The 23,611-nt window shown below is 30.8% G+C and overlaps 2 protein-coding genes and 1 long non-coding RNA gene across 3 annotated transcripts; 2 read left to right on the top strand and 1 right to left on the bottom strand.

Moving 5' to 3' along the window:
* The first annotated feature begins 13,085 nt into the window (after window positions 1–13,085).
* On the top strand, window positions 13,086–14,507 carry LOC146934829 (uncharacterized). The gene is made up of 2 exons (XR_015007913.1): window positions 13,086–14,314; window positions 14,385–14,507. It is a non-coding gene; the product is annotated as an uncharacterized LOC146934829 (long non-coding RNA).
* On the bottom strand, window positions 13,155–14,285 carry ABCI17 (non-intrinsic ABC protein 3). Its single transcript, XM_085706777.1, has 2 exons — window positions 14,144–14,285; window positions 13,155–14,051 (listed from the first exon to the last, which is right to left on the bottom strand). Exons 1-2 carry the CDS (start codon window positions 14,283–14,285, stop codon window positions 13,288–13,290), a joined length of 906 nt encoding a protein of 301 aa, XP_085562903.1. The 3' UTR covers window positions 13,155–13,287.
* Window positions 14,508–16,931: 2,424 nt separating the features above from the next.
* On the top strand, window positions 16,932–22,103 carry LOC146934828 (ERAD-associated E3 ubiquitin-protein ligase component HRD3A-like). The gene is made up of 6 exons (XM_085706772.1): window positions 16,932–17,537; window positions 17,617–18,108; window positions 18,268–18,483; window positions 19,229–19,552; window positions 19,666–19,908; window positions 21,574–22,103. The coding sequence occupies exons 1-6, from the start codon at window positions 17,004–17,006 to the stop codon at window positions 21,793–21,795; spliced, it is 2,031 nt and encodes a 676-aa protein (XP_085562898.1). The 5' UTR covers window positions 16,932–17,003; the 3' UTR covers window positions 21,796–22,103.
* The last annotated feature ends 1,508 nt before the right edge of the window (window positions 22,104–23,611 follow it).

Below are 23,611 nucleotides of genomic sequence, written 5' to 3'. Positions count from 1 at the left end.
TCTTTTGTCAGCAAACAATGTCTGCATGTCGTTCCTCTGTAGTCCTTGGAGGTCCGCATGTGTAGCGTAAAAAGCGGCGGCGCCAAAAAAAAACTTTTTTTTTAATACTTTGATTCATGGAATTTTTTTTTAAAGTTATAAATGTTTATTTTATTGGAGCTTATAAGATTAGGGTAGTACTAACTTGTGTCATTAAGGCACATGTTAAAAAATCTAAAATAATAAATATTCTCTAAAATTGTGTACATTCAATTCATTAAAATCTAAATATTTAAATATAAGACTCACATTTCAGTAAACTATTTTTGTATTTGATTCATTGACTTGTGCGGGCACAAGTTAGCATTTCTCATATGATTAAATAGTGTTAACTTGTTCCCCTAAACACATGTTAAATTGAAGTTTATACTACACTCGTTCGTAGATCAATAAATCAACTATAGTTTTTTTATATATAAAATTCACTTGGTTGATGGCTTGAATGATGGGGAATACTCCTTTCCTCGAATCCAAGTGGCTTAAGGGCCCGTTTGTTACAGAATAAAATAAAAGTGATTTTAACATAAAATAATTTAGAGATTTTATGAAAAATCAGAATCTATTTTGCGTTTGTTTAGCGTAATAAAAATCCATTTTTTTAAACAAATAATTTAGTTTGTTTGGATACAACTATATAGAAGAGATTTTTTGTTACAAAATTAATTCAGAGCCCGTTTGTTATAGCTTTTTTAAGAAAAAAATCACTTATTTTAAAAAAATAATCACTTTTAAGAGTATTGTATCCGTTTGTTACAGATTTTAACAAAAATCAGAATCTAAAAATAATCTAAAAACAGCTTCAAATGAGAAGCTGTTAGGAGCAGCTTAAAATAAAATAGATTTTTTTTAGAGGAGAGAGAAAATATAGGGCCCGTTTGTTACGGATTAAAATAAAAGTGATTTTGATATAAAATAATTTAGAGATTATATTTTAGAGATTATATGAAAAATCAGAATCTATTTTGCGTTTGTTTACTGTAATAAAAATCACTTTTTTTAAACAAATAATCTAGTTTGTTTGGATACAACTATATAAAAGGGATTTTTTTGTTACAAAATTAGTTCAATCTTTTAAATTATATTTTCTCTCTCCTCTAAAAAAATCTGTTTTATTTTAAGCTGCTCCTAACAGCTTCTCATTTGAAGCTGTTTTTAGATTATTTTTAGATTCTGATTTTTTTAAAAATCTGTAACAAACGGATGCAAAACTCTTAAAAGTGATTATTTGTTTAAAAAAAGTGATTTTTTTCTTAAAAAAGCTATAACAAACGGGCTCATAATCTAAAAGATTGAACTAATTTTGTAACAAAAAAATTCCTTTTATATAGTTGTATCCAAACAAACTAGATTATTTGTTTAAAAAAAGTGATTTTTATTACAGTTTACAAACACAAAATAGATTCTGATTTTTCATATAGAGCCCGTTTGTTATAGTTTTTTTAATAAAAAAATCACTTTTTTTAAACAAATAATCACTTTTAAGAGTTTTGCATCCGTTTGTTACAGATTTTTAAAAAAATCAGAATCTAAAAATAATCTAAAAACAGCTTCAAATGAGAAGCTGTTAGGAGCAGCTTAAAATAAAATAGATTTTTTTTTAGAGGAGAGAGAAAATATAATTTAAAAGATTGAACTAATTTTGTAACAAAAAATCCCTTTTATATAGTTGTATCCAAACAAACTAGATTATTTGTTTAAAAAAAGTGATTTTTATTACAGTAAACAAACGCAAAATAAATTCTGGTTTTTCATATAATCTCTAAAATATAATCTCTAAATTATTTTATATCAAAATCACTTTTATTTTAATCCGTAACAAACGGGCCCATAATCTCTAAAATATAATCTCTAAATTATTTTATATCAAAATCACTTTTATTTTAATCCGTAACAAATGGGCCCTCAATCTTTTAAAGCATATTTTCTCTCTCCTCTAAAAAATCTATTTTTTGAGAAGCTGCTCTTAAAGCCCGTTTGTTATAGCTTTTTTTAGAAAAAAATCACTTTTTTTAAGAAAATAATCACTTTTAAGAATATTGCATCCGTTTGTTATAGATTTTTAAAAAATCAGAATCTAAAAAACAGCTTCAAATGAGAAGCTGTTGAGAGCAGCTTCTCAAAAAATAGATTTTTTTTAGAGGAGAGAGAAAATATGGATCTAAATATTGAACCACTTTTGTAACAAAAAATTTGCTTTTATATAGCTATATCCAAACAAACTAAATTATTTTTTACAAAAAGTGATTTTTATTACGGTAAACAAACGCAAAATAGATTCTGATTTTTCATAAAATCTCTAAAAAATAATCTCTAAACTATTTTATGTCAAAATCTCTTTTATTTTAATCCGTAACAAACGGGTCCTTAATAACTTCTCATTTGAAGCTATTTTTAGATTTTCTTTTTTTAAATTCTGATTTTTTTTTAAACTGTAACAAACGGATGCAAAACTCTGAAAAGTGATTTTGTTTAAAGAGATTTTTTACTTAAAGAAAGCTATAACAAATGGGCTTAAGTCCTCAGCTTCTTAAAAAATCATTTTTTTTTATAAAATAAAAGTTATATGTCCACTTTTATATTTTAGAAAATATCGTTTCATAAAAAAAATGCTACCTTTAAAACAATTATTTTATTGTTTATAAATATTATGCTAAACTAGCGTTCAGACAGGCATTCTATGGTCGTCTATCCGCTCTTCTTGTTACGTTAATGCGTGTAAATTATGAACAATATTTTTTAAAAAGTTGATTAGATTTTGATTAAAGTTTTATATATGATGTTTGTGATTTCAAATTATAACAACAAGCTTATCGTTTTATATTACACCAACAATATAGCGTTACTGTTGAAAAATTTGTATAAGAGTATAATTGAAATAATAAATAATGTAACACAAAATCTTCTATTTTCTTTGTACACTGTTATAGATAATATTGTTATCTATACTATATATAAAGAAAATAACTCATTTCAGCTCCTTTTGGGCTAACTCTTTCTCTTTCCAAAACTGTCTTCAATTTTCAATACAAATAACACATGTAACAAATTGCTGTAAAAAAAACACATGTAACAAATAGAAAGAATAAATTTAAGGGTTAATAGGGTTTTACCTCCTTGTAATATAGACCACTTTTGGTTTTGCCCCCTGTAAAAAAAAAACTTTTAGATTCCGTCCTTGTAAAATCAAGATTCTTCAGAAATAGACCTTGGACCATGTGACTCACCAGATTCGCTGACGTGGCAACACTGAGTCAGCGGTTTTTGATTACGTGGCATGGTGATTGTGTAATTAAAAAATATTTAATTTTTTTATACACTTGGCATTTTCCCACAATTTCTTTTTAAATAATAATTAAATTCATTTTAAAAATTATAAAAATTGATTTTCGAAAATAGAAAAAAATAATTATATTCCTCAACCTTTTTCCTTCTCTTCTATTTTCCCTTTCATCCCCAGATTTTCATATGCATCTTCTCTCATCTTCTTCACAAAACTTCAACATCAAAACTCAACAACAACAATAACAACAAGACTCAAACATCAATTCTAAATATATTTTGAAGATTTAAATTTCAGTCCAAAAAATCCAAAAATCTCTCTAAAAACATCGCCATCAACTTGAATTTGAACCCAGGTCTAACCTTTGAGAATTGCCAAAACAACTACCATATCTGAGCAACCCAAACACATATTACTCTTACGAATTAAAAATGTGTTCTTTGTCTATTAAAAAAAAATGGGTTGTCTGATTTTTTGAAAAATTATTGAATCTGGAATTCTTCATCTTTGTAATTGAATTTGATGGGAATGTTTGAATTTGATGGAGCAATGTTTTCAAGATTGGATTTAGGGTTTGAAGAAATTGGTTTATGGAAGAAAGAAATTGGTTTTTTTTATTGAAGTTGAAGTGAAAAAATTGATTTAGCATATAATCATTATTGTTGTTCTTTTGATTCATTGTTAGAGAGAGGTGGAAGAGAAGAGAAAAGAAGAGGAAAAGAAGAGAAGAAACGAGAGAGTAGGAGAGGATTAAAGAGAGAAGATTTTTTTAATTAATGCATTTGTGTTTTTACTAGTATGGATACCCGTGCCAAGCACGGGCTAGAATTCCCTTGTAATTAAAATGTTGGATGAAGATGTGGTATTATTCTCATTTATATAGTTGTTTTATGTCCAATAGATTGATCCACACTAATGTTGGCTCCCTCTATAAGGTTCAACGATGGTATAATATCCTAATTCAATTTTACGGAGGAAGCATGTATGGTTCCGGGTGTTACAGATGTAGAGAGTCTCAAACATGAGTGAGAGACGTTAGTGTTTTAAGTGTCAACTAAAGTTCTACATTGGAGGCAAGAGTAAATATTGAGAAACATATGAGTGGTATGAGTCATATACCTAATTCGTTAATATTTAGGTTAAGGTGTGGTGTCAAACTCACTCGTGTGGAATCTCTTTATCTAATGAGATAGTCAAACTCAATGTAGTATTCTTTGAAAGTCAAAACATTGTTATGAACCGTTCTTTTTTTAATTTTTGGATGTCATTCTCTTTCATAAGAAATTTTTCATTCAAAGTCTATTATTTCAAATTTATTCACGTTTGGACTTTGGTGGCAAATGAAAATGGTAAAATGCTGATGCATTATGCTAAGTAGACAAAAATATATGCTTATTAGACAATTTAAAATTATTTAACTAATCTAATTTGTTGGTAAACTAATTACCCAAAGGATAAAACTTAATTAGGTACAATTCCTTAGATGCTTTTCGTATGGTTCTTAACTAAATTTACCATGATTTCTTCAAAAAAAAAATTTACCATGATTTCCTTAAATCCATAATTTATCAAAGTTTGTTATATCCAAAAAAAGGTGTATTTTTAGTTAAGAACCATACGAAAAGCACCTAAAGAATTGTACCTAAGTTTTGTCCATACCGAAAAATCTCCAACTCCTTCAACAAACCCATAAAATAACCGACAATTCACGTTATTCCCTATACACCCACAATAAAACGCATAATATTTTTATTTTTTTAAGAAAACAAAACACATAATATTTATTGTCTTTCTCCTATCTTCTCATGTTTAAATTCCTTTTTCAATTCCATATTTTTTTTCCTTTTAATTTTATTTCTTTCTTCTTATGGAAGAAATGAACTTAAAATTCACTCCATGAAACCACCACCAACCAAACTGTTTAATCGTGCCTTAATTTGACCTGATTTAAATATGTCTTGTAATTACGGATGTGGATAGTTGCACACTTGATTAAGAGATGTTAATCTGTCGAATGTGGGTTAAAAAGTTCTATATATATTGAATGGAAGAGTAGACTTTGAACAACATATAAGTGTGATGACTCAAATACCTGATACCTAAAGGTTTTAGACGAAGATATGATATCAATCTCACTTGTGTGGTTTCTCTTAATATAATGTTTGATCAAACTCAGTGTAGAATCCCCTAGAAGAATGCATATTTATTATTCTGAGTTGATAAAAATATATACTTATTAGAAATTTTAAAATGATGTGACTTTTTTTTTAATTGAGTCTAATTTTTTGGTAAAATAATTAATATGATGATTCAACCCAGTGTAGGCTCACCCAAAAGTCCTAACATTATCCCAACATTATGGTAAATTGTTTTATTAGTTTTTTAATGTCATTTGTTTAATTTTTTATTTTAAATTTTGGTTATTGGATATCATTCACTTTCATATTAAATCTTTTATTCAGCCTTTATCATTTAAAATTCTTTCACTTTTGGTCTTTGGTGAGATTTTACAATGGAAAACTCTATATGAGTTTTGCTAATTTGACAAAATAAATGGTTATTAGAATTTTTTAAATAATATGGCGCTTTATATATTTAGTTTATTTTTTTGGTAAAATATTTACTCAAAAATTTCTAACTCCTTCGACAATCCCGTAAATTACCATATATTCAGTTTATTTTATATACTTTTACAGACAATCTTTATTTCTAATTTATTTTCTCTCTTCGCATGAAAGAAATGAACAAAAACCTCCCTCTATTAATTCATCACCAACCCATCTTTTTACACTGTTATGCATTCCTTGATCTCATTTGACTATGTTACCAGATTACATATGTACAGTCTCACATGTAAGTGAGAAATGTCAATAAGTCATATGTGAGTTAAAATTTCACATTAGATGCAAGAGTAGATGGTGACAAACATATAAGTTAAATGACCCATATGTCTAATGCATCAACAATTTGGATGAAGATGTGGTGTCAATTTCACTTTTGTTGTTACGCCTAGCATAATGCGATTATCCAACCTAGTTTAAACCCCCCCCCCCCCCCCCCCCCCCCCCCGATGAACTTTAAAAAAAAAAATTATTTTTTTATGTCATTCGTTTTTATGCTATTTTTTTATCCCACCTCCATTATTTCAAATTCCTTCATTTTTTGTCTTTGATGAGATCTAACAATGTCAAAATATAGATGTATTATGCTGAGTTTACAAAATACATGTTTCTTAGACATTTTAAGTGAAGACATGGTATCAATATCACTTGTGTGATTACTTTTACCCTAATATAATGGTCCAACCCAATGCAGACTCCATCCCGAAGTCTCAACATTATGATGGATTATTTTGTTAGTGTTTGGATGTCATTTGTTTAATTTTTTAATCTAAAATTTATTTTTTGGCTGTCATTCACTTTGATGCTATGTTTTTTTATTCAATCTCTTATCATTTAAAATTCTTGCATATTTTGTTCTCCTTCAAACCATAGATTTGATAAAATCTTATATTTCTCTTCAATTTGAGTTACATGGCATCCTTGAAGTTGTGAAAAATATATCTCATCCTTCTTGTAACGAAGCTAGTAACACAATTCAACAACGTTATATCAATCTTCACCAAAAGAAAACAATAGTGGATTTAAATGAAACATATGTGTCATAAATTCGTTCGAACTCCTTACACAAATTCTTAAGAATAATGGTTTTCAATAAGCCAAAACTTAATGTAAATTTTGAAACCATTTTTTTTTCCTAGTTATAATTATTAAAATATTGAAGTAAATTATTGGGTTAAATATGTTTTTGGTCCCTATAAAATTGGGACCTTTTAAGTTTAGTCCTTACTTAATTTTAATTGTTATTTTAGTCCCTAGTTTTTTCCTGCACTCAGTATTAGTCTCTCCTCCATTCAAATTTGTTTAATTTATGGTTAAACTCTTGAGTTTTTGAACAATTTTTTTACAGACGTGTTAAGAAAATTAGTAAAAGTTCCTTTGCAAAAAGTTGTTGCAAAATTTGATTTTTAAGTCCAAATTTTGTTAATTTTATCTTTAACTTTTGTCGTTTTAAAAAATTCATATTTAATTTGTTTCATGTTATAAAATTCTAAATTTTAGTAAATGAATCTTTCATAGTGTTCTAAACTTGTCTCAAACAAATCGTTCAAGAATTTAAAAGTTTAAGGATAATTAAACAAACTTTGTTTTAACAGTGACTAAAATTAGAAGTAATTTTTTTTGTAGGGACTAAAAAACCTATTAAAATTAGGTAAAGACTAAACTTAAAATTGTTTACAATTTTATAGGGACTAAAAACATATTTAACCCTAAATTATTTTAATAACAAAGCAAAAATTAATGATGAAAAGACATAATAAAGGTAACAAATTAATCTACATACATTGCCTTGCCAAATGAATCACAAGTGAAAACTCTTTTTATGAGATGGAGTAGTATTTAATGCTCATTAGAAAGAAGAGGTGTCATGTGTACTTTAGAAATTTTAAACCGGTTAGAATTTCCCTAATTTTAAACCGATTATTTGAATCACAAGTGAAAACTCTTTTTATGAGATGGAGTAGTATTTAATGCTCATTAGAAAGAAGAGGTGTCATGTGTACTTTAGAAATTTTAAACCGGTTAGAATTTCCCTAATTTTAAACCGATTATTGTAAGACAATAAACATATTACATCCAATCGTAAAGGAGATTCAAAATCACATTTTTAGCAAGGAAACCCCATTTAAAATTGATATATTAATATAAATAGATATTAAAATGGTGAAGATATTTTCAATTTTCTTAAATATATTTTGGACATACTTTAATATATATTTAAATATAGATGACAAAATTATTTAGTGAACCGCGTTTTTAATCATTTTTCTTTCAACCGCTATTTATCGTGAAACTTTTCTCGGGAATGCATCACAAAGTGTCTTACCATTTGAATATCTATTTAATCTATTTTCAATCTTAATATCGCATTTTTTATATTAATTTATATTAATATTAATATTAATATATCATTTTAACAAAACATGATATGAAAATGGTGAAGATATTTATCGTAGTATAAATATATATTGAAATTGATATATTAATATAAATTGATATTTTCAATTTAAAAATGAGTATCTCTACCCATAAAAAAAATGAGTATCCATTATTAGCAAAATAAAGATCACGGTTAGTTTGTACCCAGAAAAAAAAAAGACACGGTTAGTTAAAGAAATCAATAAAAATAAAGAAATAGTACAATGAATTCATAATGTTGCCAAATTAATATGATGGCGATTTCATAGTCAAGATTGTACAATAAGTTTAAATTAAGTTTTAACTAATCTAATTGCCAAATTAATATATAAGTTTCGACAAATATTACACTAATTTTTTTGGTAAGCGTGGAAATCTTAAAGTAAAAAAAAAGGAAAACGTTCTATTAAACCTAAAAAGCACAACACCAGTCTAAAGAGGTGATGATGGATAAAGAGAGATGCTTGAAAAATCACATTCTGATCAAAATAAAAGAAAAATGTCAAAAAAATTTAAAACAATTTGCAAGGTCGTTCTTCTCGTTGAAAGTTTGACCACATATTCACAATGCATTTGTGATGCATTCGCGAGAAAAGGTGTCACGATAAATAGCGCGGCTGAAAGAAAAATGATTAATAACGTGGTTCACTAAATAATTTTGCCCTCTATATTTTTTACAGGTGCATATCATTGTTTTACTACTCTCTTCTACAAAAAAAAAAGAGAAAAGAAGAAGCAATAATCGCTTAATTTATTTTTCACATATTACTGATTCATTTTATGGTGTAGGTTTTTCCATAAAAAGCGATCGGACTAAGCAGCCATATAGTTAAAGAACATGTAGAAATACAGACTCTATATTTGCTAAACTATGTTCCTGGTTATCTACTCATAGAACTTCTTGTCAAAGAGCTACAATGAAAACCATTAAAACAAATTCAGCAACCTCGTAATCTTTTCTTAATCTCTTATTTAATATCAACGTTCAAATAGAAAATTACATAGAATTGTTATTTTGATTTCATTCCATATATCAGAATACAAAAACACACATGGAAAAATCATTAGAATTTGTAACTTAGCGTTAAGAATTAACCTATATATAGATCAAAATGTAGGAGTAAAAACATATGACCATCTTTGTAAAAAAAAAAAAAAGCTTGTAAAATTGTGAATCCTAGCAAAACTTTTGATGATCGTCTTCACACAACGTATTGTGCTCCATTTGTGGCCGCCTCTAAAAAAATTAGAGTGGTTGCTATCGTGACATGAACAACTCCTTAAGTCCATCAGTCTTTATTCCTCAATTATCAACAGGTTTACAAAATGAAGTGGGTATCTCTTCTCCGGCTTTTTAAACTTCTTTTCCACACCTGAAGATTAAAAATTAAATTGAACATTTCAAACTCACTACATAGCTAAAGAGAAACATACATCTAGATCCAAATAGAAATGCACAACAATTATATAACCTTAAACTCCCAATAAAATAGCATTAACATACACCGTTGAGATACCAAAATGCTCGACAATTTTTTTTCTTTCAAAGGTGATAATAATACAGAAAAAGATGCATCCATGAATAAAAAATTGTTGTTGTGTGTGCATCTGCTAATGCTGAGAGATGAATGATGAATTATTGTGCGAGATGAGTAAATAGTGGTATGTATATATAGCACCCTAAACACTAAAAATGAAGAACATGATTCATGCGTGATTCATGGAATCTGTGATCTGCAATTTCAGCCCTCTTAATTTCATTTGTTTAGTGCACCAAAGAATCGGGTGTCACCCCTCTTTTATTATGAAAAATGAAGAAAAAAAATGAGTGAATGAATATGCCTTTTCAAACACCTGTAATCTTTGTAATCTTTTTATTCAATGACATTCCAAATTCGAATCGTATTTGTGATTTGCATATTGATTACTCTATAAATACACGAAATAATTTTCCTTTCACTCCAAACACCTGTAAAATCAACTTTGATAATAATACACGGTTTTATTTTATAATCCAAGTAGTCCATGTTGATAAGCAAATAAACATGCCACCCGTAGCAAATGTTTACTATGAAGATGAAGATGAAGATAAATAAGAGATACAAAATAAAAGGATTTTTAATTTGTACCCAAAAAAAAAGATTTTTAATTAATGATATATAAGTCAAACATTATTGTACCATTTTTGTATCCCTTACATACACACCTTTTTAAGAATTCAAAAATTAAAATCATTTCTTAATAAAAACAATGATCTGGTACCTTTTTAAGAATTCACTAATTAAAACTTTTTATTAATAAAATCAATGATAACGCACTGATACTACCATAACATATGCCAAGATCATAACAATTAATGACAATTAGCATAGAGAGAATGACACGTGTACTATTGAAAAAAAAATAGCGCAAATATATATAATAGAGATTTTATTTTTAAATTGCATAATGATATGGCACTTAATAACACATGTGGAAGGAGTAAAAAAAAAATGATATACACAATCATGTGCCACATCAGCGCCACGTAAGGGAATCTGGTGAGTCAGATGGTCTAGGGGGTATTTTTAGATAATCTCACTTTTACAAGGACGGAATCTAAAAGTTTTTTTTTACAGGGGGCAAAACCAAAAGTGTCCTATATTGCAGGGGGTAAAACACTATTAACCCTAAATTTAAATATTAAAAAAATGTAAAAAACACGATATAAATATATAAATATTTGATTTTTTTCTTTATCATTTAAAAAGTGTAACAAACTAGATGAGTATATTTATACTTACTTTTTCATGATCCCAATTATACCATTAAACAACTTTTTCTATAATAAAGATTGTTTTTTTTTGGCAAATCTATAATAAAGATTGTTGTTGGTGTCACTAAAAAATAAGACTTTAGATTATATTTTTTTGTTATATTGTTGGTATCATTGAATTAGATTATCATGGTTAGTTTGGTTTGTTGTTAAAAAAAATGGTTAGTGTGGTTTGTTATAATTTAAAAGCAACAAACATTTATATTCTTAGTTTTAATCAAAATAAAAATTTCATAAAAAAACAAACACCGTTAATAATTTTCAAACGCGAGTTCAATAAAAAGAGCAGAAAGACGGACACGTGAGTGCCCGTCTTTTCGCTTGTTATTCTAATGAGTTTGTTACTATTTTAATATGATTTAACTATTTTTCAATTAATGATTTAAGTAATATTATAAAAAGGATAAAATAGTAAATAAAATACATTAGAAGAAGGATAAAATTGGAAAGATAAAAAAGCAAGCTTAAATCATCCATGTATTTTCTTTATATATAGTATATATATTTTATATTTTATTCCCCTAAAAAATACATTTTATTGTGAAAATTAATAAATATTCACTATTGTGAGTAAAAGTTGAGAAAAATTAAATTTTATATTATCAACACTTTTAATAAATAGGATATCGTTACTATAATTATAAATGATAGATTTACTTTTCTACGGTAAATGATAGAAATCATATTTGATATTATGAATCATGATAGCACACGTGCTTTACTTTATAATGGTTCTATTTAGAGTTTAGAGTCTGTTTGTTACAAATTAAAATAAAAGTAATTTTTACACTAAATAATTTTGAGATTATGTTTTAGATGTTTTATATAAAAAAAAAATCAAAATCTCCCCTAAAAAACATCAGAATCTATTTTGTGTTTGTATATCTAAACAAAAATAAAAAAAAATTTAAAAAAATGATTTAGTTTTTTAAGGATACAGTTATATAAAAAGGAATGTTTTTGTTACAAATTATTTCATTCTTTTGACATTGAATTTCTCTCTCCTCTAAAATATCTAATTTTTGAAAAGTTACTTCTTAACATGCTAACAACTTCTCATTTGAAATTGTTTTTAGATTTTTTTATATTATAATTTTTTAAAAAATTTATAACAAATCGATGCAATACTCTTAAAAGCAATTGTTTATCAAAGAACACAACTGCCTCCTCCAAGTGAATGGCTAGGCACACCCTTAGGCCAAAAAAACAATTTGGCGATACTCATGTATGATCGAATCGAAGTGGAAGAAGTTCACTTTGAGGATCCTTTGGCTGTGGAAGAAGATGCGTTAACTCAACAACTCTGAACGCTCTCTTAATGGTCATCCCTTCGATAAAATATCTATCTCAAGTATCTGCCTCTCCGAACAATTTCACCCAAATGTTGGACTCCCTAATAACCATTTCATATTTTCCCTTGTAAAATAAAAGAATTGTACAATTTTCTAGATCAAACTATATAATTTGTATTTTCTTCTTACTATTAATATATGAGAAATGTTAATGAGTGTCCTATAAGAACTCTTTAAAATTCTTAAATAGTAACTTTTTATAAAAATTTATATATTCAATCATCAATGTATTAAAGATTGAATCGTTAAAAAAATGTATTAAAGATTGAAGTACATAACGCTTTTAAATTAAAATTCTACTGTACTTAAAAGTATTTGATTTTTTTTAATGGATAATTTCTTAATTTAAAATCTTTATGACATATGGAAGGATTTAGACCCTACTCGACTTTCATCCGTTGATTTTACTCACGGTCATTGTTGTATTGCATTGGTGTCTTCTCTTAGTTCTGAAAAGAAAAATGCTTAATTATAAGTTCGATGCTAGTACTAATAATAAGCATTTTCGTTTGCTTGTTATTTTGACAGAAAGTACCAATAATTAGTGCTGGAACACAATCTTTAAAAATTTATTGTTTACTTTCCATTCTTATTACCACTTATGCACATGTCAGTTGAGGGAGGGAGTATAACAAAAAAATGCCTTTAAAGCAAGCAAATATATATATATATATATGTGGCTGATAAAGCAGTAATAAATTAAGTAGGAACATATGGGGTTAATTTACCCAACAAGTGAAAGTGAAAGTGAAAGTGAATAAATTAAGAACTGAGTTCAAGAAACCTCCTTGCCATGGGATGGTGAGCTTGAGAGAGTTGATTAGGCTTAAGAACTTCAACAATTTGACCATCAACAACCAAGCACACTAGATCAGCCATCCTCTGTATTTGCTTGATGCTATGAGAAACCATGATGAGTGTGATGCCCTGATTCTTGTTCAACTTCATGAGGGCACCTTCAATGTTTTCTGTGGATATTGGATCCAATGCACTAGTAGGCTCATCCAGCAGCAAAACCTCGGGTGAGTTAGCTAGAGTCCTGGCAAGTGCAACTCTTTGAGCCTGACCAACAGAGAGGTCAGCACCTGACTTATCCTTGAAATTAGTAGAAGAAGAATCTAGATCCGCCATTAAAAGCAACTTCCCCACCTCATCGTCCGTTAGCTTTATTCCCCTCAGTTGTGGACCATATCTCACGTTGTCCGCAACTGTCCCTTCAAAGAGAGCAGGGAGCTGAAAGAGCATGGCGACCTTACGGCGGAGGGAAAGAACGTCAAGGTTACATATGTCTACGCCATCGAGGAAGACGGAGGAGGAAGATGGCTCCCAGAGGCGATTCAAGGCCCTTAAGAGGGTTGACTTGCCGCTGCCACTAGGACCTATGATCCCAACAACCATACCTTTTGGGATGTCAACGGTGATGCCTTTCAGTATTTCAAGCTTCCCATCATCCGATTCTTTTCTCAGATTTTTTATCTTGATTTTCGGTTGTTGCTGCTGCTCCTCCACATCCAACAACAAGTGCTCTGTCAATTAACACAAACAAACAAAAAACAAGAAGAAATCAAATCAAGTTTTATTAGAGATTGAATCGTTTAGTGACTCAACCTTTCTTTACCTAAGACGGAAGACATAATTGGGTTGGGCGTGTGATTGAGAGAATGAGAATGTATTATTGTATGGTGACCATATGAATATAGGAATATGAATTTTTTATGTGAAACCAAAGAGCCACACCACAAACAACCTTCCCCGGTCATATCTGATTCTTATGCTAGATTTTTTTAAGGTTCTCTTTGAATTGATGAAATAAACTCCTCCCCGGCCCCCTACAATATTTCTTTTCTATTTTTTTTAAGGTTCTCTTTGAATTGATGAAATAAAATGAAATGGAATCCAACATAATAGAAATACATTATTTGCATATGTTGTGAAATGTTTTCATTATATTATTTAAAATGTGGATGAAATGAAACAAATTATAACTTTTTAATTTCCTTCAAAATCATATTATTGCTAAAATCTTATTTCCTTAAAAAATTGTAATAATTAAAAATAACCAATTAAGACACGAATTGCAAGAAACTAGTAAAAGGCTTGTTAATATTAAAAAAAAAAACACAACAAAGCAAGAGAAAAGAGCAAGAAACGTTAGAACAAAATAAAGAGAACACACACATGGAATTAAACCCTCTCAAAAAAAAAATGGAATTAAACATATAGGAATTAAGTTAGGAACCGAAGGATGAAAAAAAAAAACTATGTTTAAGTAAAATAAATTTTTATTTTAGTCAAAGACTAATCTCTAATTACTTGCTTAAAAGTATAAAAATTCTAAATTACACCTTCAAGTATAGCCATCGAATTTGTCTAAAGAAAATATACCTAGAGAAAGTCTATAAAAAAAAGAAAGTTGTTGAGTGCTTCAATCCTATACACGTGCTACTTTATTCAAAAAATATATACGTGCTACTTTGTCTATTATCTTGCACACATTGGCCAACACAAAAATGGATGACTCTGATGATTATTCTTATAAGTCGTTGTATATTTCGCCTTCAGCTAGCTCTTGGTTTGAGTTCAGGGACATATAAGCAAGTTTATGTTTATTGAAGAAACTTATAACAAATGGTAAGCTTATGCCGAATAAAAAGCGTGAAAGAACGTATTAGAGAGTTAATATAATATAGTTTGTAATTTCTCAATTTGTCCACCTATTATGAGGAAAAAAAAAAAAAAAAAACTCTTGATTTCAAGACTTATAAATCATCCATCAAGCAATCTCCAAATACCCATAGAGAAGGGGAAATCTCGCAATGCATGCATAATAGTCTCAGAAGAATCCTCACATATGCAACAAGAACAATCCTAAGTTTTATGACTGAGGGCATATATAACTGCATTGGTAGGAAAGATGAGTCAAATAAAATGTTAGAGTCCTCTTTAGACACAAGAGAGGAAATCTTGCTGGATCAATCAAATATAAAAACTTTTGGTAGAATAATCACCTGAAACAACATGTTCCCAAACCAATAAGTTATCAAGATTAAGATTAAGAACAAACTTTGAATTTCATACAGGAGGAAGTAGAATAGCAAGATATTGAAGTTTCATCCACCATAATTGTAAGGAAATCGCTAACAATAGAATGTCAAGAATATAAAATGTTAGCAAAATTAGAGACCACTATTCCGGTCTCAACTATAAGAGAAAATTCATTTTTTAGATTCATTCAATAAATGATGTATCTATTTTCTAAATTAGATACATCATTTATTGAAAAAACCTAAAAATTGAATTTTCTCTTACAATGAAGACCGAAGGGAGTAATTCTTATACAATTAATCACTTTAATATTTGGACAAATTTAGATTTTTTTATGTTTATTTTACCAATAGATGCTTTTTAGTTTTTAGGTTTTTCATATCTTAAAGTGCCTTTCGAGCATGGTTTAAGCATCCAAATGTATTATTTTTTATATTGAGAATTGTGTAGTTATGACGTTTTATATTTATTTGACTTATATTTTTGAGATAATTTTTTTTATTCGTTAAAAAATATCTTAAGGCACTTGTTAGCGAGATATTTTTTTAAAATCTATAATTTTTTAAAGTTTTTTATAATCATATGTTATGATTCAAAATAGCACATGAGGCATGTTTTGCTTGATTAATGGTTAAGGGAATGAAACTAACAAAAAAAAAAATACTCTTAACCATCTATAAAATGGACCATCAACCAAAAGAAAGAATATAAAGAAAAATGATGAAGATGAAGTCTCTCTTTAATACTATATACTAGAGTAATGACTTACTCCGTTTTAAAATATAAGCAAAATTTACTTTTTAGGTTCATTCATTTAATGATGTACACCCTCTGGTCACTAATATAAGCAAAAATCCACTTTCTAGGTTCATTCAATAAATGATGTATGTAGCCTATAATAAAGACCACATACATCATTAATTGAATGAACCTAGAAATTGGATTTTTGCTTATATTAGTGACCGGAGGGTGTATGTGGTCCATATTATGGACCACATACATCATTAAATGAATGAACCTAAAAAGTAAATTTTGCTTATATTTTGAAACAGAGGGAGTAAGTGTTATAATTAATTTTCTTTTATCTTTTCCCTTTTATGTACCAAAAATACAACAGACTCTAATTAAATTCTCATAATAAAATTATTTTAAACTAGTGAGAATCATAGGAACAAAATGCACTTAATTTTTTACCTTTTGTTTTGTGTTTGTGTGATTAAAATTAAAATATGTGAAGAGTGATGAGTTGGACGGTTGGTATTGGTGGGAATAACGCAAATGTACGTGTCATGGCCCTCACATTTCAACAATATAGTACAATTTATTTATTATTATTATTATCTCTCTCTCGTTCGTGATTTGAATTGAATTGCATTGTCGTCTGAATTTGATTGATTTGCTTCCAAAATCCTTTGTTTCATTCTCTTCTCTGAATGAATGTTGTAATTATCAGAGCAATGCCACCCAAGTTGTTTCTCTCTCTTCTAACTTTCTCTCTCATCACCCTCTCCGTCGCCGCTCGTCCCTACGTTCTCGTCCTTTCCCAGGAAGACTTCAAAGAGGAAGTCCCCGCTGATTCCGATTCCTCTTCCGCCGAGTGGGATGAATTCGGTGACTCTGACTCCCACAAATCCGAAGAAGATCTCGATCCTGGCTCATGGCGCCAAATCTTCGAACCCTCAACCACCGACCCCCAATCCCAATCCGATACCGACGCTCTCTACTACTCCGCCGTGGCTAAGCTAATGACTGGGGATGCTAGGATCATAGAAGAGGGCTCCGGCGAGATTGAAACAGCTGCAGAATCTGGTCACCCGGCTGCACAATCAGTGTTAGGGTTTTTGTGGGGAATAGGTCTTTTCAGAGAGAGGAACAAACAGAAAGCATTTGTTTATCATCACTTTGCTTCAGAGGGTGGCAATATGCAATCTAAAATGGCTCTCGCTTATCTCTACACTCGCCAAGATGTCAGTTCTCTTCTATTCTATTCTATTCTATCCTATTCTTAATTAATGAATCAAATTTTGAACTTTCAAATGTTTGCAGATGTTTGATAAATCCGTTAAGCTTTATGCTGAATTGGCAGAAGTTGCTGTAAATAGTTTTCTCATTTCCAAAGATTCTCCTGTCATCGAACCTGTTAGGCTACACAATGGAGCTGAAGAGAACAAAGAAGCACTCAGAAAGTCTAAAGGGGAAGAGGATGAAGACTTTCAGATTCTCGAGTATCAGGCCCAGAAAGGGAATGCTGCTGCTATGTACAAAGTCGGTCTCTTTTACTACTTTGGCCTTCGTGGTTTGAGGCGTGACCATTCTAAGGCACTCTCATGGTTCCTTAAGGCTGTCGACAAAGGAGAGCCTCGCTCTATGGAACTTCTTGGAGAGATATATGCCAGGGGAGCAGGTGTTGAGAGAAACTACACCAAAGCTTTTGAATGGCTTACTCTTGCATCCAAACACCACCTCTATTCTGCTTATAATGGCATCGGTTATTTGTACGTCAAAGGCTATGGAGTCGACAGCAAAAATTACACTAAAGTACGATACATCCTTACATTTTTTTTTCCTTTCTTTATTTACATAACATTCATTCTGTATGGAATGAAGACTAATATTATTTGGGGAATGCAAAGGGGACAGATTTTTTTTATCTTTGTATGTCTATGCTTAATTTGCAGTTTCTTGTGTGAGTTACAGGCAAAGGAGTATTTTGAAAAGGCTGCTGATAACGAAGAGGTTGGAGGCCATTATAACCTGGGTGTCTTGTATCTCAAAGGGATTGGAGTGAAAAGAGATGTCAAGTTGGCATGTAAATTCTTTATTGTGGCTGCCAACCACGGTCAACCAAAGGCTTTCTACCAGCTCGCAAAGATTTTCCATCTTGGTGTTGGGTTCAAGAAGAACGTTCCGTTGGTAAGCTAATTCTTAATTTGTCTTCTTTTATTAATGCAAGTGCTAATGAAAAATTGTTGATTAGCTTAGGTAAGAGCCTGATGTCAATATGATACTCTCCTCTGCAATTTATTTTAGTATACTATACTATACTATATTTTACTAGACTTGTTGATTACCTTGTTTCCTACTCATATCTATTACGTGATGTGATCGTGAGTTTTTCAGTGGCAGCGTGTCTTTAAAAATGATATTGAAGGTTATTTTTTTTTGTTTTGTATTATACACTGGTTCTGATCCGGTTTCGAACCGAATTTGCAAAAAAAAAAGTTTTTATGAAAGAGGTTTAAGAACTGAACCGAACTATAAGTTTGGTTTAGTTCTTGAACCATTCACACCCCTAGGAGGCATCTTTTGGGAATTAGTAAGTTGTTATGGGCGGAAGACAACTTGCTCTCTGTAGGAGCGTAGCTCTGTGGAAGTACGATTTCTTTCATTCAACTGTAGTTTTCTCACTTTTTGAAGTAATATATCAGCTGTTTTCCATTAATTCAGTATTCACTGTTTATATTGTCTGTGTTTTCTCCGGTCTGTACCACATAATTCATTAGAACATAATTATGATGGTCATTATTGGATCTAGAGTACTATCCCAATATTAAATTTATGAATCGTTATGTTTTCCATTCCCTAATGACTATTATATCATAAAACAAGTCTTTGCCAACAAATATACGTGCTAATAATATTAAATTTGTGATCTTAGGCTACTGCCCTATACAAATTAGTTGCAGAAAGAGGTCCATGGAGTTCTTTGTCCAGATGGGCCCTAGAAGCATACTTAAAAGGCGATGTTGGCAAGGCCTATATGTTGTACTCAAGAATGGCTGAGATGGGCTATGAGGTGGCACAGAGCAATGCTGCTTGGATTCTCGACAAATATGGAGAACGAAGCATGTGCATGGGTGAATCTGGATTTTGCACTGATGCAGAAAGGCATCAGCGGGCACATTCTTTGTGGTGGCAAGCTTCTGAGCAGGGTAATGAACATGCTGCTTTACTAATTGGAGATGCATATTACTATGGCCGGGTATGCGATTGACTTTGGAATGAATTAAGCATGTGTGTGCTTTGAACATTCAATTTAAGCCACGGTGCACTCTTTAACTACAACTTCACTTTCTTGTCTTTCTCTTATGTCAGGGAACTGCCAGAGATTATGACCGAGCTGCTGAGGCTTACATGCATGCCAAATCACAATCTAATGCACAAGCCATGTTCAATCTTGGGTACATGCATGAGCATGGCCAAGGACTTCCTCTTGACCTTCATCTAGCCAAGCGTTACTATGATGAAGCTCTAGAGCATGATCCTGCAGCTAAGTTGCCAGTCACACTGGCTCTTACAAGCTTGTGGGTTCGGAAGAACCATGCTGACAGTTTATTGGTGAGTTTCTTTGGTTTACCCGCTACAATACTTCGTAGCAACAACCAATAAGTGGAAGTTGACATTGTTTAAATCTACTTTTCTTGTTATAGCGTCTCAGTTACCTCAACATGGCAACAAAAGCCGCCCCCGCCCCAATTTTAACGGGGAAAAACCGATTTAACTGGGTGCGGGTGTGGGGGAAATTTGGATTTTTAATACGGAGGCGGGGGATGCTTACATCCGCCCTGCACCCACCCCCGCCCCGCACCCGCTTTTTAAAATTTACTTTTTTAAATTTTATAATCTTATTTCCATAAGTACCAACCTATTTTAATATATTATTACTCCTTAGAAACATATTTATTATAATTATTTTCCTCTTTTGAAAAAAGTTTTTTAGATATTTAATTATTAATATAATTATTGTGTTTTGTTGCTATGGAAATAATGAAAAAATATTCATTTTTAAATATTTTATAAAAAATAGAGTTTTCGCAGGTGGGGGCGGGGGCGGGGCCGGGAGACCCGTCCCCATTGGGGGCGGGGTTGGGTGTTCAAATTTTACCCCCGATATGGTTTGGGGATGGGGGCGGGGGCGGGGATGCTTAAACCCGCCCCCGATCTGCCCCGTTGCCATGTCTAGACTTACCTGTTGTAGTTTATGTTCATTTAGGTTATAGATCCTGATATGATATTCTGTCTCAATTACCTATGATCTATTTAAATGGCTAATCAAGCAGTTTGCATATCTTTAACATAACTTGTATTTTTGCTACGTGAATATGTCGCAACATTTTCTCCAATGTAGTGGGCAGCAACTCACATATTTGATGAAGTTTTTAATATTGCGGTGTAAAATTACTGAAATAATTTCTCTCTCCTTAACACAACTCAGTCATTTATATGAACACTTGGAGCGTTTGTCTGATAGGACAATTCCACTGGTGAAAGAAAATGAACTGTAAAATCGAAAGAAATTTTGAAATTTTTTAATAATAATCAAAGGGATTATCTAACCCACCCCCAAAAAATGTACTAAGTAAGGGTGTGTTTGTTTCAAGTGTACCAAATTTATTCCTAGGAATAGCATTCCTTGGAATATAATGGTAGAAATTTTATTCCAAGGTATTTAGAAAAAAGATGTTTGGTTAACATTATAATATTCCAAGGAACCTTAAAAATAGGGAATATAATATGTAATTACACATAATTTTATTCCCATCTCCATGGGAACTTTATTCCCACCATTTTCTTTTGGAAAACTTTTCTATTTCCAGGAACATTTTATACCCGGGAATAAAATTTAGTAAACTTGTAACAAACATAGGCATATGCATTTTTATGATTTTATTCCTAGGAATCTACAAATATAACTTGAAACAAACACACCCTAGGTATAAATAAAATAAAAACCATTCCCGGGGAATGGTAATAAAAAAAAAAAGGAAAAAGATCTTTTAGATAGATCTCTTTCCTATTTTATCGAAAAATAGTTTTTTTTTTGACCAATTTGTATTTTACTCCAATGAATATTATTTTTATTTATTATTTTGTTCATTCAATGTTCTCTTTAACCTGACTTGCCTTTAAGTCGACTCCTTCTGTTGTGTTATTTTTTCTAAACAATATTTCAGTTTTCACACTTCTAGATCCTGATTGTGATGTGCTTATTGTTTTTATTAGGTCCACATAATTGATTCTTTGCCGGATGTCTATCCCAAATTAGAAGCTTGGGTTGAGAATGTGCTTTTGGAGGAGGGAAATGCAACAATTCTAACCCTCTTTGCGTGCCTCCTAACTGTGCTGTATCTGCGGGAGAGGCAAAGAAGGCAAGCTGTTGTTGTAGCTGGAGAGGTCGCTCAGCCAAATCGCCCTAATGAACTTGGTGTGCCTGCACCCATCTAGTTCATGTACTACCAGTTTCAGAAGGTACAAAGACTGTCTTGGATGGGGTCGATTTCATGTGCAATATATATGATAGGGTGTCAGGTTTTCCTTCCTTTTAGGTAGAAACGGGTTTATAACTTTAGGTCAAATTGTACCATAGAGAACTTGTAGCGGTGGGAATAACAAGTGGATTTGTAGATATTCCTTATGTATTCAGTAAAGAGATGAAAGCTAAAAAGTAAAGATGCATACACTGTTGTGCAAGTTTTTTTGTATGGGATTATTTGATGAACTTTACAGAGAAATAGTACACCATAATCTTCTCATTGTGCCCCCTCTGTTAAAAATGAAGTAGCCTTGCTTTTAATGGAACTTTGTGATAGAGAAACCAAGATCACTGGTCAGGCATAGCTTGAAAATGAGAAACAATTATGCAGTTGGACACTTCAGTTCTTTATTAGTATTTACCAATTTTGCTTTCTGATATGATTAATCAAGGTTTCATATTGCATATTCTGAGTCTTGGTAAGGGCATTGCAGTGGCATTCGTACGATGGAAGCATCTTGCTCTGGATGTTATATTTTTTTTTTAATGAAATAGGGCTTAAGCCCAGCCTGTTTTGGATGTTTGGAGTATTGATATTGACATCCCTCTTCATTCTTGACTTTCATGCCCTCCTCTTCCTGCTTAAAACTAGGAAAATTGCTTCTTTCCCTTTTAAAATTGCTCATTCTCTTATCTCAGCGGGAGTTAACTCACTCGACATTTTTTCAGCGTGAGAAGAGTAAATTTCTAAAACTATGTGGAGTATATTCTACTATCGTCGTTGTATTTGTGTTTACCAAACGACATTTTGGGGATTTACCTAAACGCCAAATGTTTCGATTCAATCCCAAACCATCAATATCTCACAACTGGTTAAGTTCTACTACCTCTCAGACCCTATTCCAAGCAGTTGTTCTTCAGTGTAGCTGTGACCAAATTTGTGATTCTTTGGTCACAATGTTGGCTATTGTGTTTGAGACCTCTCATTAGGAAACCCTTCTCTATCTCTCTATGTATTTTTCGTAAATTTTTTATTTGCCTCTGACTTTAAAAAATTCAATGAAAGAAACAGTATGAATTTTTACTGAAACAAAAAAAAAAATGGAGAATGTCCCCACATGAGTCAAGGTCTCTTCTTATGAACCCAAGTTTATTTGGCTGTGCAACTACATTTATTTTTTGTACAGAGAAGCTCTGTAACTTTTTATATTGTCCTATAATGTGAAGTTCTTTTTTTTTTTGGGTAAACATAATGTGAAGCTTTGTAACTTTAATGAAACACTTTCGAGGTTGGGTGGTTCATATGTTTTGACATATTGTACTATGATGTTAAGCTCCTTAACTTTAATGAAATAATGTTGAGGGTATGGTAGTTCAGCTGGTTTGAGCTAAGGGTTAAAGAAGTTGGAGGTTTTGGGTTTAAGCCCGGAAGAATGAGTAAATATTAATATAATAATAAACTCAGGGTCAGTCCACGGGTCACGTGGCTCAAGCAAGGGTTTTAGGCGTCAAAATACCTTAAAATATACTATATGTTAATGATTTTGTATATCAAAAACAAAGAAAAATATGATTTGAATTTTGATTATAATAAAATGGATCCGCACCCTTTTTCACTTGCTTGTGTGCGTTATATTTTCGTTGCTATACTATTAAAAATAGAAATAAAAAATATTAAGAGAGGGAAGTGTAAATTTTAACATTAGAGGGAAAGGGAATGTAATTTAAAGTTCTCTCAAGGGAGGGAGCGTAATTTTTTCTAATATGTTTTGTTTAAGAGAAGTGATT

This window comes from Medicago sativa, chromosome 4, assembly GCF_051527215.1.
Source record: "Medicago sativa cultivar Bolivia chromosome 4, Bolivia_mono, whole genome shotgun sequence".
NCBI classification, from domain to species: Eukaryota; Viridiplantae; Streptophyta; class Magnoliopsida; order Fabales; family Fabaceae; genus Medicago; species Medicago sativa.
The sequence above is the reverse complement of the archived record's forward strand: the minus strand, read 5'-3'. Positions and strand labels throughout refer to the sequence as shown.

Excerpts from the sequence above, each read along its gene's own strand:
- ABCI17 (XM_085706777.1), bottom strand. The coding sequence starts at position 14,285 with ATGACCGGGGAAGGTTGTTTGTGGTGTGGCTCTTTGGTTTCACATAAA. Across the intron at positions 14,052-14,143 it reads AATTATGTCTTCCGTCTTAG|AGCACTTGTTGTTGGATGTG; the intron begins GTAAAGAAAGGT and ends GTTAATTGACAG.
- LOC146934828 (XM_085706772.1), top strand. The coding sequence starts at position 17,004 with ATGAATGTTGTAATTATCAGAGCAATGCCACCCAAGTTGTTTCTCTCT. Across the intron at positions 17,538-17,616 it reads ATCTCTACACTCGCCAAGAT|ATGTTTGATAAATCCGTTAA; the intron begins GTCAGTTCTCTT and ends AAATGTTTGCAG. Across the intron at positions 18,109-18,267 it reads ACAGCAAAAATTACACTAAA|GCAAAGGAGTATTTTGAAAA; the intron begins GTACGATACATC and ends TGTGAGTTACAG.